At 40.0% G+C, this 20,588-nt stretch overlaps 1 protein-coding gene across 8 annotated transcripts in view; it reads left to right on the forward strand.

Annotated features, from left to right (window-relative positions):
• LOC129638074 (S-adenosyl-L-methionine-dependent tRNA 4-demethylwyosine synthase TYW1) overlaps positions 1 to 19,114 on the forward strand; it is a 146,303-nt gene extending 127,189 nt beyond the window's left edge. For 6 of the 8 annotated variants that reach the window (XM_055562579.1, XM_055562584.1, XM_055562586.1 and 3 more), the window contains one exon: positions 17,943 to 19,114. In XM_055562579.1, the coding sequence (XP_055418554.1) occupies positions 17,943 to 18,164 (222 nt within the window). In that variant the 3' untranslated portion in view covers positions 18,165 to 19,114. Of the gene's footprint in view, positions 1 to 3,743; positions 4,571 to 17,942 lie in introns of those variants that run through there. The other 2 variants (XM_055562580.1, XM_055562581.1) reach the window with 2 other exon arrangements.
• Positions 19,115 to 20,588: the final 1,474 nt, after the last annotated feature.

Genomic DNA, 20,588 nt, shown 5'->3' on the forward strand with positions numbered 1-20,588 from the left:
TTTCAGCCCTCACTCAGGCACTTGAAGTGCCTTCTGGCTTGTAACTGGCACATCCTGAGAAACAAAACAAAACACCCTTGTAATAACCTCTAGTCCTTTACCTAGAATGACAAGGGAAAGCTAAAATAGTAAACAACCCTCGTATGATAGTTTTTGACTGTCAGAAGAAATATTGAGGTGTTTATCAAATTTTAGATCACTTTGAATCCTGGCCTCCACAGAAATGTTTCTAGGATTTTAGTTTTCCTTTTTCCTCTTTAGTGTTTTTAGTACACAGAAAAAGTACCTAAATTTAATGTATTTTTAAAGTAAATAATGCCTAGCAAAGGAAAAATTCAGTTTTTGGTAGAGGCAGGCTCTTAAAAAGAAATAAAATACCCAATCAGAAGTCCAGTGTTAGAGTAGCAATCATACTGATATGCCCTTACTGAAATATGTATGCAGAAATAGTGTCTTGGGTTTGATTCAGAATGGTATTAGGTGAGAAGTGTGTGGGTGTGTTGGTGGGTTGGGAGCTTTTGAGGACAACTGATGGATACATAGAGGCTCATTTTACTTCTCTGCTTAGTTTTCTGTTCATACTCTCCTTTTTTAAAAAAAGTGAACATGGTTGAACCTTGAAAACATTATTCTAGATGCAAAATGGACACAAAAGGCCACATGATATATGATTCTGTTTATATGAAATGTCCAGACAGATCAATCCTTAGAGTCAGAACGTGGTTTAGTGGTTGATGGGGGCTGGGGGAAGAGCAGGTCTGAAGGTGACTGCTAATAGGTATGGGATTTCTTTTTGGATGATGAAAATGCTGTGGAATTACATAGTGGTGTTGGTTGCACAACTCTGTGGCTGTACGAAAACCCACCGAATTGCATACTTTAAAAATTGAATTTTATGGTTTCTGAATTATATCACAATAAGGATAAATTAATACCCAAAAGGTAATAAAGAATGGGCTTACCTTTTCTTATAAAAATGTTTTTTATGTGAGTCAAGTCAGGCTTCATTAATTCGAACATGAGTCTCACTTTTTCCTCCCCACAACCTAAGTGGCTTCCAGAACAGCTTCATAGGTTAATGATATTTAATAATATTAGAAGCGCTCAATTAAAATGTCACTTGATCTAGGCTCAAACAAACAGGAGGTTAAAAGGCCCTCATGTCTTAGTCGCAGTGAGATTATAAATATCTGACCTAATGATCTGTCAGACTTAAATATTTGGACAGAAGAATGTGTTCTGGGAGCATCGGGGAACAAAGAAATAAAAGCCGCCTAGTATTTGAAATGTTCATTAAAGTAGCTGCAAAGACAATTAACTTACAAAGTAAATCTTAAAAAATTAAAGCCAAAAAACAGAATTTTATTTTCTAGCTTTTTAGTTACTGTTCTTTTTCAGGTAAGGTAGTACCTTTAAAAAAATTACTTGATTGGAGGGGCAGTGCCCTGGAAATAGTCCTGACAGTGGTGGCAGAGTTCTCTCTTCCTCCCTTAAGTCTGGCCTTCACACCATAGCCAGAGAAGGCTTTGTAGAACGTAGATCTCTTGCTGCCTTTGATTGACCTCCCATTGCTTTTAGTATGAAAATCAAAATCCTGTAATGTGGCCCTCAGCATCCTGTGTGATCAGTCTCTGTCTGCCTTTCCAGCTTCTTCTGGAACCCCTCTTCCTTCCCTTTCTGCACTTTTTTCCTTTTCTCAGCCTTAGTAGATCTTAGTTTTGCTCCAGGTAGGCTGGGGATTGTATACTTTTTCTATTCTTCTAGTGGATGTACTAAAGATTACTATTAACATGCGTTCTGTACGCAATTATTTTGAACTGCTGTCCTATGTCCCATATTGCCTGATTGTTTTCTTCACTCCTCCACTCAATTAAGCCTCTCTAAACTTCATCTCGAAACTGACACTAATAATACTGACTTTAGATGTTATTGTCAAGATTAAAGTTAATATATTTGAAGTACTCAGAAGGGAACCTAAAATAAAATCAGCAGTTCGTAAATAGTAGTTGTTACTGATGCTTTTATTGGCCTGCGCCTATCCACAGGGAGCCCTCAGAAGATGGCCAAGCAAATTACTGAAATCCAGTGTGATAAATGCAACAACAGACATAGGTACAAAGTACGTGCCAGACAGAAGAGAGAGTCTGAGATTGACCTTCGTTATTTTCTTTAATGTGTGCTGAATACCCAGGTGTGTCAGGCACTGTGCTGACATAAAGACGAGTTTAAAAAAAAAGATCCCTGCCTTCAAGAATGGTCTACCAAAAAAAGACAAACATCTAAACAAATAAATGCCCCCAAATTATTTCAGGTCAGTGATGAAAGATTAGAATGGAGCCCAAAGGAGAGCACACTTGGGACTATGGTACTATCAGGAGAGATTTCACAGAGGAGTTGCTGTTTGACTGGGTCTTAAATGATGCCCAAGATGTGGTCCATGAGGAAGTGTGGAGCCCTGGCACCTTGGGACAACTCCAAAGTAGTTTGGTATGGCAGGAGGTCAAGAGGAGGGCTAAAAGGCGCAGGGGTGATTTGGCAGGGGCAAGATCACTGATGGCATTGAATGGTATCCTAAATGTGCATTTTTCCATATGGCGTGGGCAGGCACCAAAGAGTTTTAAGAAGGGGAATGACACAATCAGATTGGAGTTGCAGAAAAATTTCTCTAGCAATATTATAGAGGATGAATAGCAAGACAGAGAAACCAGTTAAAAAGGGTTGTGAAAGTCCAGCAGTCTGAGGGCTAGATGCTGAGGGTCTGACACAAATTGCTGTGATGGGGGAGCGTGGGGAGGAGGTGGTCTTGGGGAAGTGCTGAATGAGGGCTGTTGTATTAAAGGGCCTGCCGAGTCCGAGTGGCCCCCTGGTTTCTGACTTGGGTACGTGGCTGATAGTGACGATGACCTTCACTGAGGTTGTACTGTTTGCATATTGCTTTTTATTGGTTTGTTCGGGGACTTAGGGTAGGGAGTGGATAAGTTCACTGCAGTAGCAGCAAGCAGTTCCAGTAGATTATAGATATCAGATGATGGAGGCAACAATTTGTGATTAGAGAGCACGGTAGTGAGAGACGTGGTCAAGGTGAGAACTCCAGTATGCGCACCCTGAGGCGTGCGTACCCCAGCACAGAACTCTCACACTTTCTCGTTCATAGTTCCCTAGTGCCTCAGGAACTTCTCCACAAGAACCATAGGTGGAAAGACAGAACCAGCAGTTCCGTCTATTAAGACATAATTGAAAGAAACGTAGCGTAACCTAATGTTGAAACTGTGAACTCTCTCAAGCTGCTAGTTGACACGGTACCCAGCAGCTATCCAGTAGCACTGCTCTTCCTTCCAGATTTTAAAATATTATGGTGAGTATTCTGCACTCACGTTTTGAGAACCACCACTCTAAGGAAACAACACAGACATCCATCCAAAGGGAAATAGAAATCTCGTTTGGATTGTTCCCCGTTGTGTATTTTTTGCTGCTGCTTTTTGTTGACATTGTTGGTATTGAGGTGTGCAGACCTCATAATTTTCCAGTCACTTCCTATTCTCTGTTCTTACAGTAGTGCCTAGTGTAAGGAATGAAAATACAACTTCTTATGAAGTAGCCACTTCTCACACTTGTTGGAGTGGCTCGCTCTTTTGACTTACAAGCTGGGAAGGGTCACTTGAAACCAGAAAGGTCAGAATCATCAACTGTTTATCATTCCCTGTTTTCTCAGGAGATTGCTCCATTTCTGCTTATAATTTCAGAGCTTCAGAACAGGAGGATAAGCTGCAGTCGCATTGCTGTTGTTTTACTGTTATACCAGAAGACAGCCAGAGAAGAGATCGGAATAACATGTCCTTTTATTTTGAAATGATTACAGATTCATGGAAAACTGCAGAAATGGTCCAGAAGCTTTCATGTACCTGTTACCTGCTTTTCCCCAGCAACATAAATATCTTTCATGACTATAGGACATTGTCACAACCAGGAAACAGACAACAACCAACCAGGAAATAGACATGAGTGCAATCAGCAGACATTATTCTGATTTCACCAGTTTTGAACACCTTCATTTACGTTGTGTGTAGCTCTTTGCCATTTTATCACACGTAGATTCATCTACTCACCACCACAATCAAGTTACAAAACTAGTCTGTTGCCACAAAGATCCTTATACCCCTTTTGAGTCCAACCTACCCTCCATCCCCAACTACCTGTAAGCTCTGTCAACCACTAACCTGTTTTCTATCTTTATAATTTTATGATCTTGGGAATCACATATAAATAAAATCATGAAAATGTGACTTTTTGAGATCAACATTTTTCACTCATCATAATACCCTTGAGTTCCATGTGACTCACTGCACATGTTAATAGTTTATTCCTTTTTATTGCTGAGTAATATTTCATGGTAGGGATGATGTACCATGGTTTGTTTAACCATTTAACTGTTAAAAGTTTTTCCCTCTTATGGGCTGTTACCATTTAAGCTGCTTTGAACATTCTTGTACAGGTTTTTGTGTAGACGTGTTTTTGTTTCTCAGGGCTAAATGCACAGGAATGTAATTTCTAGGTCATATAGTAAGTGTATGTTGTAGGTTTTCTTTAAAAAAAGTCAAACTGTTTTATAGACTGGCTATATATTATTTTATAGGTTTCCCAAGTGGCTCAGTGGTAAAGAATCCGTCTGCTAAGCAGGAGATGCAGGTTCGATCCCTGGGTTGGGAAGATGCCCTGGAGAAGGAAATGACAACCCACTCCAGTACTCTTGCCTAGGAAATCCCTTGGGCAGAGGAGCCTGGTGGGCTACAGTCCATGAAGTCATAAGATTCGGACACAATTTAGTAACTAAACAACAACAAAATACTATTTCACATTTCTGCCAACCATGCATGAAAAATCCAGTTTCTGTGCATCCTAACCAGCACCTAGTATTGTCATTTTTTAGGTTAGCTGTTCTAACGGGTTTGTCGTGATCTCATTGGATCTTAATTATTTACATCATGAACATGATCTGTCTCTCTATTTAGATCTTTGATTTTGTTAAAAATCATTTTATAGTTTTTAGCATCTAAGTCCTGTACTTTGTTAGATTTATGAAAAGAAAATGAAAGTTGCTCAGTAGTGTCTTGACTCTTTGCAACCCCATGGACTATACAGTCCATGGAATTCTCCAGGCCAGAATACTGGAGTGGGTAGCCTTTCCCTTCTCCAGAGGATCTTCTCAACCCAGGGATCAAACCCAGGTTCTCCACATTGCAGGTGGATTCTTTTACCAGCTGAACCACAAGGGAAGCCCAAGAATACTGGAGTGCATAGTATATTCCTTCTCCAGTGGATCTTCCCAACCCAGGAATCAATGCGAACCCTGGGGTCGCATTGCAGGTGGATTCTTTGCCAAATGAGCTATCAGGGAAGCCCTAGATTTATACCTAAGTATTTTTCTGTTTTAGCAATTATAAATGGTATTATGTTTTTAATTTCAGTTGCACATGTTCATTGAATTCTGTAGAAATAGGATTAATTTTATAATCCTAGCCAATCTGCCTTCTTGTCTCTACCTTTCAGAGTCTTCTTATATTTGTTTTATATATAATATCTAGGGGTTTTAGCTGCAGAAACACAGTTCTCATCTGGAACCAGAAGTCTTATGACTACGCAGTTGTGACATTTATACTTTTTGTTTATCTCCCCGGTGAATAGGAATACCAGTACACCGGGCACTATTTGTCATTAGATTATTTCCATGTAAACTCATTTTCTTTTCTTACCTTTAAAGTGTCACTCAGTGTGGTTGCACAGCTGCATCTGTCGTGTTACTGGAAGGTTTTTTTCTGAAACCTGTATGAAAAGATCTTTTTCTAATCCTAATCAGATCCCATCAAATCCCATTTAATAACTAGGCTAGCAATTTACAGATGAATGCCTTTTTAAGGGTACTAAAAGCAGAGTTATAACCAAAAGGCAAACAAAGGAAAGAAATGGAAAAAAAGACAAAAACAGAATCCACAAAACAGATCATTTAGTCTACAAATAATTTAGAGTGGGCACTGACTGTTCAACATCCTCATTGTTTATGCTGCCAACTCCCAGTTTATTATTTCTCTGCTGTAGTTTTGAAACACGTGACATCTTACAGAGTGTGCAAGAGAAAAGCCTAAACATTTATTTGATTTTAATGGCCTTTACAATCAAGTCCTTTCAGCTTCATTTCATGCCTACTCCTGGGGCCTTGAGAAGGCCCTGCCGTATAATTTTCTTCCTCTTATGTGTTTGCCCAGCTAAGGTTTCTCTACTGCTAGACCTCCTCTTCTTACCTCACTTCACCTGGTGAACTTCTGTTCTTTAAAACTATAAAATAAACCTCCTTGGGGACCACTTCTTTCAGAGCTGTGTGCACATCTATAAGGCTGTTTTCTCTAAGAAGCCAAGGTTCCTGAACGCAAGGACTGTCATTCCCAGCACTTCCTAGAGTACCTGATACATTCTAGGTTCTTAGTGTTTGTTTAGTGAATTAGCAAACTCTTTACCTTCATCTTCTCTCCTTATTCATCATCTTGCCTTCTGAAATCAGAGATACTGTCCCATCTTCCTTGCTAATTTTGGTACCTATTTCCCTTCTTCCTTATCATTTATTTACTCACTCAGTCATTCAATAAGTGTTTATTCTACCAAGTTTGCTATTTTATAGGTCATCAGTAACTTGCTAGTTGTCAAATCCAGTTGTTTTCCATTTACCATTTTTTTTCTTGCAGCAGAAAATTGATGCCCATTCATATTTTTGAAAGTCTCTCCTGCCTACTCTACTGTACTTTTCTGATTGTAGTAAAGTTGGCTAGTGAAAATAAGAACATTGTCAGAAAGTGCAGCATTTCTTTACCAATTTCAAAAATTTGAAATTCTGAGCCAGGAAAGCTCAAAATGTAAGGTGAATCTTTAAAAAAAAGAAGAAGAAAAAATCTAGAGTGATCCCAAGTACTGGTTGACTGTATGTAGATGACCTTTCAAGGTCTTGTGTTAAATTTGCAAGATTTTCACAACATGAAATAGTTTCTAGAGAGTCTATTATAATTTGTACCCTGTCCATTCCCAGAAAACTCTCTGGTCATTTGCAGTGCAATGATCTTGTCACTGCCATATGTTCCACTACGTGCAAAGCATTTTTTTTTTTTAATTCTACTAGTGGAATTTTTAAAATGGATGATTGTTTTAAATATCTTTATAGAACAGTTTTATCATTCAGAAGCAGTTTAGGCTAAACATAAAGGAGTTTCTGCTATTGATAAGAAGTAGCTTCTTAAAGTAGGTGGAAGAATAGGTGGGTACTTCATAAAGTTGAGTGAATGTCTCTGACTTTGAACAAAGGAAAGCTGAAGACTCACATTAAGATCAACATGTCAGCATATACTAGTTCCAGGGTTGAGCTGGAGAAACACAGAGAGGACTACAATTCCCCACAGGAGATCATTGGAAAGAGGAGGGCCAACCCGGCCGTGTGCTTTGGAAGGGTCAGGAAGGCTCAGCTGGAATAAGGCACAGCCTTCTGTTTCTGGGTTTCGAGCCTCACAACCTAAATGTTACCATGATCCTGTCAGTCTGCAAACTAGTAAGACCATGATGAGTCCAACACACTTTGATCATTTTAGTTCAGAAACTGTGAACTTCTTTCAACATATTGGCAATACCCCATTAGAGTGGATCTCTGCCTGTGCAAACCAAGTGGTGGGTTGTATGCACGGCTTGCAGAATCTACATAGCATAACTCTTAATTGTTTAAAAACTAGACTTTATATTTTAGTAGTTTGAGATTTACAGAAAAATTGAGAAGATAGCACAGAGAGCTATTATATACCCTGAATTTGCCTATTATTAAATATGCCAAAGCCTTTGACTGTGTGGATCACAATAAACTGTGGAAAATTCTGAAAGAGATGGGAATACCAGACCACCTGATCTGCCTCTTGAGAAATTTGTATGCAGGTCAGGAAGCAACAGTTAGAACTGGACGTGGAACAACAGACTGGTTCCAAATAGGAAAAGGAGTATGTCAAGGCTGTATATTGTCACCCTGTTTATTTAACTTATATGCAGAGTACATCATGAGAAACGCTGGACTAGAAGAAACACAAGCTGGAATCAAGATTGCCGGGAGAAATATCAATAACCTCAGATATGCAGATGACACCACCCTTATGGCAGAAAGTGAAGAGGAACTCAAAAGCCTCTTGATGAAAGTGAAAGTGGAGAGTGAAAAAGTTGGCTTAAAGCTCAACATTCAGAAAATGAAGATCATGGCATCCGGTCCCATCACTTCATGGGAAATAGATGGGGAAACAGTGGAAACAGTGTCAGACTTTATTTTTCTGGGCTCCAAAATCACTGCAGATGGTGACTGCGGCCATGAAATTAAAAGACACTTACTCCTTGGAAGGAAAGTTATGACCAACCTAGATAGCATATTCAAAAGCAAAGACATTACTTTGCCAACAAAGGTTCGTCTAGTCAAGGCTGTGGTTTTTCCTGTGGTCATGTATGGATGTGAGAGTTGGACTGTGAAGAAGGCTGAGCGCTGAAGAATTGGTGCTTTTGAACTGCGGTGTTGGAGAAGACTCTTGAGAGTCCCTTGGACTGCAAGGAGATCCAACCAGTCCATTCTGAAGGAGATCAGCACTGGGATTTCTTTGGAAGGAATGATGCTAAAGCTGAAACTCCAGTACTTTGGCCACCTCATGTGAAGAGTTGACTCATTGGAAAAGACTCTGATGCTGGGAGGGATTGGGGGCAGGAGGAGAAGGGGACGACAGAGGATGAGATGGCTGGATGGCATCACTGACTCGATGGACATGAGTCTGGGTGAACTCCGGGAGTTGGTGATGGACAGGGAGGCCTGGCGTGCTGCGATTCATGGGGTTGCAAAGAGTCGAACACGACTGATCGACTGATCTGATATGATCTGATCTGAACATCTTATATTGGTATAGACCACCTGTATTACAATCAGTGAACTAATACTGATACATTATTATTAACTGAAATCGATAGTTTAGATTTTCTTAGGTTTTACTTAATGTCCTTCTGTCCTAGGATCCCATCCAGGATAACACATTACATTTAGTTGTCATGTTCCTTTATGTACCCCTTGGCTATGGCAGTTTCTCAGACTTTCTTTAATTTGATGACCTTGGCAACTTTAAGGAGGACTCATGAGTATTGTGCAGGGTGCAGCACTACTGAAACGTGTCCAGTGTTTTTCTCATAAGACATGCATTGTAGGTTTTTAGGAGGAAGATCACAGAAGTAAAGTGCCATTTTCATCACATCATGTCAAGCTCCCTTTATCTTGACCTTGATCTGCAAGCTGTGGCAGTGTTTGTGAGGTTTCTCCCCTGTAAAATTATTCTTCCCTCTCCTTTTCTGTAGGAAAACTATTCTTTTCCCTCTCTCCTTTGGAAGGAAGCCTATATTCAGCCTGTATAGGGAGTGAAAGTTAAATATATGCACAAATTATTTGGAATTCTTCTACATAGGTTTGTCTCTTCTTCCTATTTATTAATTTTTTCAGTCATTTTTATATCACTGTAGACTCATGGGTACTTATTTTATAATTTTGGGTTGTTATCCATTCAGCTTTATTACTTTTGCTCACATTGTTCTAGCTTTGGCCACTAGGAGTTCTTTTAGTTGATTCTAATGTTTCTTTTACGCCCATTAATATGTGTGTGTGGGAGGGAGTGTGTGTGCAGGGTGTCGGGGAGTGGGGGGGGGTTTATTCATTTTGATCACTTTCCTTTCTGGTACTTCAGGAAACTTCCAGGCTCATCTTGGATATTTCCTACCCCAGTCCCAGAGTCAGCCATTTTTCTCAGGAGCTATGGCTTCTTTTCTTGGAGAATGGTGTTAGAAATCAGAAGGTGAAGATGTGCTCATTGTTTGGGGTATTGTTTGTTTTAGGCTTTCTTAGATGACAGAGCAAAGAAATATATATATATATATATATATATATATGTATACACTAACTTTCGTATATACACATGTAGGAAACTATTTCTATATGTACCTTTTGTATCTGTATTAAGCTGAACATACTGTTGTCTCAAACTCTTATTACGATATAACTCATTCTGGCGTCCTCTCCTTGCTTATTTGTAAATTCACACCTCCAAGAACGAGAATCGAATCCTAGCTCCTGTTATCAGTCAGCTATTTAATTGTTCAACTTCAGTATACGTATATGGCAGTAACAGAATTTTTAACCCTAGCATACAACGTTTATATGTAGTTTCTTTTGCCTTAAGTCTTACAGGCTCCACTTATTTTCAAAATTACTTAGGCCAGTACTACCCTTCCCACTGCCTTCCCTTCACTGAAGTTGCTTCACTAATTTGTAATTTAGTTAGATTCTCTTATCACAGTCTATACCTCTTCCTGGTTTCCCCTGACCTCCTAAATGATTTTTTAAACTTAAACCACATACTTTAAGGTTCAGAATTTATGCTATAAAGTACTATAGATTTTGAAAAGCACATATTGTCATGGGAACGTGATTGAACGTTTTTTCTTATGCTTGTTTGTCATCGGTATATCTTTGGATAGGTGGTCAGATCTTTTGCCCATTTTTAAACTTGGCTAGTTATTTTGTTATTGTTGAATTTTTTAAGAGTTTTTAAAATGTATTATGAATATACATCATTTATCAGATATGTTTTGCAAATATTTTCTCCCAGTCTACATGACTTGACTCTTCATTCTCTTAACTGTACCTTTCTCAGAACAAATGTTTCTCATTTTAATAAAGTCCAGCTTATCAGTTTTTCTTTTATGGTTCACGTGATCAGCACATAGAGACAATTTTACTTCCTCCTTTCCAATTTTGATAGCTTTTATTTTTTTCTGGCCTGATCGCTCTGCCTAGGACTTCTGGTGCTGTACTGAGTAGAGTGGTGAGAATAAGCATCCTTGTTTTGTTCCTGATCTTAGCAGAAGAGCTTTCTGCCTTTTGCCATTGATTATAGGCTTGTCTTATATGGCCTTTTTTATGTTGAAATATGTTTCTTCTCTTCCTAATTTGCTAAGAGTTTTTTTCCTGAATGAATGTTGAATTTTATCACATGCTTTTTTTCTGTTTCTTTTGAGATGATCTTACAACTTTCAAACTTACCTTAGACCTAAACATAAAATAGAACACTGTGAAATTTCTAGAAGATAACAAAGGGCATTATTCCCTTCCTCCCTTCTTCTCTCTTCTTTTGCATCTTCATTTTCAAAACCACTTGTTATGGCTACTGTAGCCCCCATTTAGCTCAAGCATCTAGTGTGACTTGATTTAATCTCAAGTGCCAAATTCTCAAGAGAAGTCTTGCCTATGTATGAAGTTGTATCATCTCTGAAGAGATAATTTTACTTCTTCATTTCTTGTTTGGATACATTTTTTCCTTTTTCTTGCCTAATTGCTCTGTCTAGTACTTTTATATATGTATGCCTGTTGATCTAATTGATTTATTGTGTTGATCAAATGCTTTTTAAAAAAATTAATTGTATTTATTTTTAGCTGTGCTGGGTCTTTGTTGTGGCATGTGGGCTCTCTCTGGTTGTGGCGAGCAGTGGCTACTCTCTCGTTGCCATGCACAGGCTCCTCTTGGGTAGCACGGGCTCTAGGACATGGGCTCAGTAGTTGTGCATGGACTTAGTTGCCTTGCAGCACCTTGTGGAATCTTTTAGACCAGGGATTGAACCTATGTCCCCTGCATTGGCAGGTGGATTCTTAATCGCTGTATTACCAGGGAAGTCCAAGTCCTTTGCTTCTGTAGTTATCCTTTGTTTGGTTGTTCTGTACACTATTGAGTATGAGATATTGAAGTCCCCAACTATTACTGTAGAACTGTCTATTCCTCCCTTCAATTCTGTCAATATCTGCTTCATATATTTTGATGATCTGTGATTAGGTACATAAATGTTTATAATTGTTATATTGTCTTGCTGTATTGAACCTTTTACTGATATATAATGTCTTTGTCTCCTGTAACTTTTTTGATTTGATCTATTTTGTGTGATGTGAGTATAGCCACCCCTGCTTCCTTTTGGTTACTATTGGCATGGAATAGCATTTTTCATCCTTTGCCTTCCAACCTATTTGTGTCATTGGATATAAAGTAAAGCTCTTGTAAACAGCATATAGTTGGATTATGGGTTTTTTTTAAATCCATTTCTCCAATCTCTTGTTTTTTGATTGGAGAGCTTAATCCATGCACACCTCTGATCCGAAGCAGCAGTTAATGGTCAGAAGACAGATATCCAATGTTTGAAGGACAGAGTCCTCAATGCCCATTCTGTCTCCCACAGGTTGCCTGCAGGCTGCTCCAGTAACGTGTTCACCGCTGCCTGCTGTGGTGGTGGGGTGGGGGGGGGGGTCCTGTCTAAACTGAAATCGACTGAAATTAGCTGCAATTTACAGTCCAAACTTTCCCCTCAAAGTTACAAACTTTCAATAGACTTCAGAGTTGGTAAATAGTTATGTCAGACAAGATTCTGCCAGTATAATTTTTGTCTGGGTTGAGAGAAGTATCCTTAATGCTTCCTATGGCACCATCTTCCCTGAGTCCTGTACTCTTATGTTTTAAAAGTTTATACTTAGTTTAATTCTGAAATTAATTGACATTGCTGCAGTCCTTCAACATAATACAAGGAGTTACTAGTACTCTTTCCTGCAGTTAATGCATATATTGATGAATCCATGTAAATCCTATTTGCAGCCTAGTTTTTACTGCTGGGTGCAGTTTCCTTCTTGATGAGGTAAGTGGTAAACTTAGACTTTTTTCCCTCTAAAACATCTTTATTTCATTTTGCCCTTGCATGAGGAATTTTCTTTCAGCACTTTAAAAGTGTTATTTTGTTGTCTTCCAGCATAATCTTTCCGTTATCTTGTAGCATCTTTCACCATCAGTGAGCATTCTGGTGTCATTCCTTAGTATCTGCTGATAAACTCAACAACCAGTAACATTTATTAAGGTCACTTTGATTACACTATGCATGCATTAATTCATTGACTCCTTACAAAAATCTTATGAGTCATGCTATTTTCCCTCATATTCCAAAGGAAGAATCTCAGGCTAGGAAAGTACAAATCTTGTCCAAGCACAAATAGGGCGCAGTTAGAATTCAATTCCATATCTTTCAAAATACAAAGCCTACTTTTTAAAAAAATTATTTATTTTTGGCTGCTTCAGGTCCTGGTTGCATCATGAGTGAGCTTCCCTGTGGCACACAGGCTCTCTCTCTGCAGTTGCGGCACGTGGGCTCAGAATTGTATCGTGCAGGCTTAGTTGACTCATGGCATGGGAGATCTTAGTTCCACGATCGGGGATTGAACCCCCGTCCCCTGCACTCGAAGGTGGACTCTTAACCACTGGACCATCTGAGAAGTCCCACAAAGCCTACTTTGGACCACTACATTATGCTGTCTGTCAAATGCCACAGAGCAGTCAGAAAGAGGGTGGGGAAACGGAAGTGTCCCTGGGAAATGGTGTCGATTCCCCTCCCCCACTCAGCAGGCACCATCTCCTCCAAGATCATCATCAACTGAAAATGTTTTTGCCGAATTTGAGGCCCTGTAGGTAATTAAGCACTGATCACAGAGGCTTCCCCTTGGATGTATTGAAGCTCACAGTCTGTAAAGGGAGGGGATGAAGAGCTGCCACCTCCCACACCTTCGCCTCTTGGAATGAGAAGGGAACTGTATGTCTCCATTAGGGTTTAGTGCAGTGTTTTCCTTACAAAACCTACTGACTGACTGTTTCCTCCTCTGTTACATGTGGAACTCATTCTTATCGGAGGCCCTGAGTGTTCCGGGTAATTACTTTCAGAAGAATGTCAGAGAAAATTGGCAATTTGGTGACACTACCTAGAGGACTTAGTGTTACTCCAGCAGAATGGGGGATTAAGATGAAAACTCCAGAAACTGAGTTTCCAGATAAAAATGTTTTCATTGCCCTTGCATAGATCTAGAAAGCAGTTGCATTGTGGTTTTACCTCTCAAAACGGTCCCCCAGGCAGCTTGTGCCATGGAAGTGCTGCTTATCACCAGTAAACTCAGAGGAAGATGGCCCAGCGTCTCACTGTGGCAGGCAAGTCAGGTCACTTTGAAGTCTGTCTTTGGGATCTTGGCTTCCTTTTACCCAGAGAACAGACAATGCATTTGTAGCCACAAAGGTGAAAACAGAACTTTTAACTCTGGGAAATTCAGAAAGCATTGACGTGGCACCCTTTGGTGTGTGTTGCAAAATGACTTCTCCCTCTAACGACCCTGGACTCCCTCTGCTCCTTCCAGTTAACATGTATCAGTACTTCTGAGATCTGAGGTCTGACAGAGCTCCTCTTCCATCCCTTGCTGCTGCTGCTGCTAAGTTGCTTCAGTTGTGTCCAACTCTGTGTGACCCCATAGACGGCAGCCCACCAGGCTCCCCCTTCCCTGGGATTCTCCAGGCAAGAACACTGGAGTGGGTTGCCATTTCCTTCTCCAGTGCATGAAAGTGAAAGTGAAAGTGAAGTCGCTCAGTTGTGTCCGACTCTTAGTGACCCCATGAACTGCAGCCCACCAGGCTCTTTCGTCCATGGGATTTTCCAGGCAAGAGTACTGGAGTGGGGTGCCATTGCCTTCTCCGTTCCATCCCTTAAGCAGTGCTTTTCTAGTTGTTTGGTTCCTGAGTACTACTGTATGTTTGGAGGAGCCAACTAGAAAATAATTGATACTGAAATCCCATAAAAGCCCTTCTGAAGAAGTGTGAAAATGAAAGTGGTATGTGTGATTCTTATTTTTGTATCATTGTACTTTGTTCTCTGTATGTGAACTTTGAGGTGAGTTTATTTGTAATTCTGCATAGGTTTGCCTCTTCCCTTACAAAGCTGGGTGACCTCATGTCCCTGCATACTTAACCTTAAATTTTATGATTTGAGGTTTCATTCCTCTACTTAGGCAGCTCTGTCTTTCAGGTTTATTTGTGTGCCAGTCATACTAAAATTTGCCCTTTTAGCTTCTGCCTTTTGCTTGGAACACTTTGACTTTTTCTGAGCTATTACTCAATGTGATTATTCTCAGATTGTTTTGAGAAGGGGGCATGTGTCATGAAATTTTGTCTTAGGACTCTTATGTCTCAATGTTCATTTAAGAGTGACCTACGGTTATAGACTAAAGGTTTATGTTCCTTGAAAATTCCTGTGTTGAAGTCCTAAGTATGGCCTTATTTGAGATGGAGTCTCTAAGGAAGCAGTGAAGGTTAAATGAGGTCATAAGGGTGAGGCCCTGATCTGATGGGTTGGTGTCCTTATTAGTAGAGACACTAGAGCACCTCCACCCCAATCCCCTGCCATGGAACCTTAGTGGAGAAGATGGCATGTGGAACCTTAGTGAGAAGGGGGCTATCTGCTGGAACTTTCACCTTAGATTTCTAGCATCCAGAATTATGAGGAAATAAACTTTTATGATTTAGGGCACGCAGTCTGTGTTATTTTGTTACACAGCCAGGCAAACTAATACACTAACCTTTTGTTACATTTACATGATCTTCTAGTTTGTTTTCTTAGACATCGGCAATCTAAGAAGAGTTGTCAGATGTTAGGTTATAATTGTCATATCGTTGCAACTAATTTCTTGCCTTTTAAGACCCGGTAAAGTTTTGTAGTTAGAAGAGACCAGATCTTCAAACTGTAATAGGAGTTAGGAAATCAGTGCAGTAGGTTGCAGCTAGCAGTTTTTTAAATGAAATACATTGCCTATAGTTTTGTGAAAGTTGTATTTCCAGAGTATGTATGTGTGACTGCGTGTACTAGATCAAGATATAAAATGTGTTTCTTACTGTAGGTTGTGGTAAAAGATTTTAAATCTGTTGCTCTAATCTAAGATAATCTTTTAGATGCTCTTCAGATATCCATGGCAGGTGAATATTGTTAGAATTTGAAGGAAAAGGAGGACCAGGATTGTGGACTCTGAGGGTTCAGAGTTCTGGCCTAGAGATCTGAACCCCAAAAGGGAAAGATACAGGGGAGAGGAGAATAAGTTAGGTATATTCATGAAACCAGCAGTCTTGGAGGGTGGGGATGCATGGGTTAAGTGACTACAAAGGCCAGTATAATGTGCTCTTGTTGGACGAGTTCAGGGTACAGTGAGGTTCTATGGCAGGGGACTGTCATGGTTATCCAAAGGGATTCAGGAGGACTTCCCAGAACAAAGGACATTATGAAGAGACTTGTTTGTTTAGTCACTAAGTCATGGCTAACTCTTTTGAGACTCCATGGACTGTAGCCCACCAGGCCCCTCTGTCCATGGGATTTCCCAGGCAAGAATACTGGAGTGAGTTGCCATTTCCTTCTCCAGGGGATCTTTCCAATCCAGGGATTGAACCTGCATCTCCTGCATTGCAGGCAGATTCTTTACTGCTGAGCCACCAGGGAAGCCGACTTGAGTCTTAAGTCAGCGTTAATTAGACAGACAAAACAGTATGGGGATCACATGAGGGGTTAGGAAGCTCACTGAATAGCCTCCAGTTGGAAATTAGATATTTAGACCGTATGTCCTAGGTAGCAGGGCTTCATTCTGCTATAAACATAGTCATCTCAGGCAGTCTGCAGAAGCTGGCAACAGCCAAAAGTGGACTCAGACAATCAATCAGCTGGCAGACTGTTGCCAAGTCCTAGAAGCGAGGACGTGCCTTAGGGCAGTGCCAGGATGTGGCTGTGGAAATGCAGCGTAGGAAGAATCAATGAGGCCTGACCATGTTTGGGGTGTAAGAGGCCAGGGAAGGGAGGGGCACCTTTGACTCGTTTTGAGGTTCAGCACCCAGGGAGAACACTCATTACTTTCCTAGCAGTAGAGAACATTCAAGAGCAGTCAGCTTTGGGAGGGAAAGTGATGGGGAAATGTGGATCTTACATCTTGAGTTGCAGAATTCATAACGCTCTTAGGGCAGCTTTTCAAGGAATGGCCTCACTAGAAGAGCATTTCTCATGATTCATAGGTAAAGTTTTCCATTTGTTTGGCTTTTTTTTTTTCCCTTTAGAAAGCTCCCAACTGTTGGGTAAAATATTAGATGTTATTTAAATTCAGCAGATTTTATTATTCTAAATCCAGGAACCTATATATTTTCAATATTTTTCTCAGCTAGAACATGAAATTGTTACTTACCTTGACTCATAATCAGGTTTTTAAAAAAGAAGGTGGCAAAACAAAGATTTGTCTGTTTATAAATCAGGTATCAATGTATTATATATTTACCTGATGAAATGCCAGGTGGTTGCTTTGAATTAAAAGCCTTTGCAATTCAATTTGTACTTCCTTCAGAGCCTCCTCAACCCACTCTGTTTTCTTTATTCATGGTCATTATTCTACAGTGACTTTTGAGAAGTAGTTTCGTAGAAAGAGTACAAATTGGATTATTTCTCTTTATTGAATTGAAATTCTTAACTAGGCTTTCCATTAATGAACTATGGTATCCATGTTAGGCAAAAAAAGGCTAGTTGGATTCATTAAGGTAGTGTTTAGGAATTGGAGTCATCCATGAAAGCTTCCCTAACAACTCAGGCAAAATTTAGTAACAACCATGAAAATTCATACGAGGGAAAAAGTGGCAACAAGAGGAATTTGAATTACACATGATAATGCCAAAAAACTTCATTAATCTTCTTTCAGTGATACTGCTCAAGATAAACTTGACTTTCAGTTCTGGGATGTATTCTTTATTCAGCAATTGGGTCTTCCAGGCCCAGCACGGCAGTGGTCCTGAGGAAAAAGAAACTCCCTTTTGACGGTTTATAGAATATTCTGCTTTGATATGGAACCGTGTCTGGAGCGTGAAAAGAATTTTCTTTAACATGATAAGGGGAAAAGATCAGGCTTGTTTTTGATGTTCCGACACTGATTTGACCGTCTTTACAGCTATTTTCAGTTCTGACCTGACTCCTTTTTCTCTTGCTAGTTTAAGATTGGCAGAGAATGGTGGACGTGGATCGATTACAGCCGCTTCCAGGAGCTCATTCAGGAATATGAAGATAGTGGCGGATCAAAAACTTTCAGCGCAAAGGATTATATGGCCAAAACGCCTCACTGGGCCTTGTTTGGTGCCAGCGAAAGAGGCTTTGATCCCAAGGATACCAGATATCAGAGAAAGAATAAATCAAAGGATATTTCTGGTTGTTGAGATTGTCTGGATTTAGGATACCGAAGGACACAAACCAATGGCTGCAGAAGGTTCTCAGACTCCACTGTGATTTTTTTCCAAGGACAGGTTACACAAATAATATTTCACATAGAGAAGGGTGTGAGGAAGAACATGGGGCCACAAGTCATGTCCCAGGGCTCAGGAGAGAGCAGCCACACTGGAGTGCCTGGGACTTGGCCTCACCGTCTCTTTCCAGAACTCAGTCCCTTTTCTGAATTTACTTCTGAAAGAAAATCATCTTGAGGGGGAAGTCCATAAGCATGATTAGTTTTGAATTACAACTAGGAAGACTCGCTGGAACGCCATCCATGGGAGTGTTGTACAGTGTGAATTTCTGTTTCTCTTCCCTCACTGTGGGCTATTGGTCTTCTGTCGATTGTACTACCTTGAGGTCCACGTGTCTGCTCACCATAAGATCTCCATCCCTTTCTTACGTCTGAAGATAACACCTCCTGAAAATAATTTAAATTGTCATTATTCTCAATTATTTTAAATACCACATAGATTTCTTTAAATTTTTGCTTAGATCCAACCCTTAAGAAGTTGAATTAGATCTAGAACTGTACTAGATTTCATTGTTCCCATACAAATTGCCATAGAAGGTAGCATGTGAGCTGGAGTAGAGTAAAATCTTCTGTAAGAGGCATTGTCATAGGATGTCACTGAATAATTAGTCTCATACACTGTGAAACAGTGAGTACAGTTTGCTTTTGCTTTGAAAAGTCAGCATGTAAATTCATCGCTACACTTGTAGGTTTCCATCTTCTTTCACTCTGGTGCCCTAGCTGCTTTCTGCCATGTGTTTTTTAAGGCTCAATTTTTTTTCTAGTTGAAAACATCACTAAACACTCAGTAATTTTTTTTACAAGTATTAGTTATTTTAAAAATTCCTTTATCCTAAAAATATAATAAATTATCTTTTGTAAAGACTTGGACCACACATTTTCTTTTGAGAGCTTATTTTAAAGTGCTTCTGGTCCTGTGTCTCTAAGCCCCATCAGACCCAACCCCCACCCCCCATATTCTCTGCTGAAGTTCATAATGATATAATCTACCTACTCATTTAGTTGAAAACCGGGCACTGCATTTATATCTGAGTGATAGAGTCAAAACATGTCTCTCTGTTGTGCCATATGGTGAAATGTGATGTTCTTCTTCAGCCCACCACAGCTTCACATCCCATGTTCTGTTAACTCCTGAGACAGACAAGGGACGGGAGTGATCCAGGCCAGTGAGGCAAGATCTCAGTGAAGGTCGGATGTGTTAGTGGTCATTGAACAGAGATGGAAAATCACCATGAAGTAGAACAGTGCTATATGGTAAGAGCTCGTGCTGTGGAGCACACAGATGGGCTGCTGTTTGTGAAGTTAACTGAGCACACAGCTATTGGAAACACTTCAGGGGCTGCTGTGAGGAGCAGGGCAGGTGCCAGTGCCTGTTTGACTTTGGACTGTCCCTCAGCCTCCTTTTCAACCGGGCACCTCTGCTTTTACTTTTCATGCATTGAGGTTCTGCTCACAATTTAATTTGAACGAAAATATTCTGTTGCTTCAAAGGAAAAACACACAACGAACCTTTCACCTCCCGAATGAACCCTCCTGATGCTATTAGCTTTAAGTGCATAAATGAGCAGTTTTTCTCCCCCTGCCATCCAGGAAGTGTTTGCTTTATATTTTTAAAAATAGCATGGCATATTAATCCTGGTTCACAGACACAGCAGAAAAATTTAAATGCCTTGGGGAAAAAAATACAGTAGAATCCATGTGAAAAAAAATTCAGTGTTTGCTGAGCAGTATTCAAGTAGAAAAGATGCAAAGGTTGAATGTTCTTAGAAGGTGAGCTGCTTAGAAAATAGCATTCTAGATGTCCAGTGGAAGTTCTTGTTGGAGTTTGAGCCAGTGATTCCCACATTCTGCTGAAAAACCAGCCAGGTAAAAATAGTTACAAAATTCTAGAAAAATCATTATTATTCAAGGAAAATCCCTTTACAAGATATTAAATCATGTTGTCTAAAATAATTAAGACAACATGAAACAGATCAACTTCCAAAATGACAGAGTAAGAACCTCAGTGAACTTACTCTCCCTCTAAAACAGTGAAAATATGAGCAAAACAACTGAAACCCGTGACCTGTAGCATGTGCGCTTAGTCACCCAGTCGTGTCCAACTCTGTGACCCCATGGACTGGAGCCCGCCAGACTCCTCTGTCCATGGGATTTTGCAGGCAAGAATACTGGAGTGGGTTGCCATTTCCTCCTCCAGGGAATCTTTCTGACCCAGGGATCAAACCTATGTTTCCTGCATTGGCAGGTGGATTCTTTACCACTGCACCACCTGGGAAGCCCATGAACTGTAGACCTCTTGACAGTTTAACCAAAGCTTCACCATGAGCTAAAAATCATC

Source organism: Bubalus kerabau, chromosome 23, assembly GCF_029407905.1.
Source record: "Bubalus kerabau isolate K-KA32 ecotype Philippines breed swamp buffalo chromosome 23, PCC_UOA_SB_1v2, whole genome shotgun sequence".
NCBI lineage: Eukaryota > Metazoa > Chordata > Mammalia > Artiodactyla > Bovidae > Bubalus > Bubalus kerabau.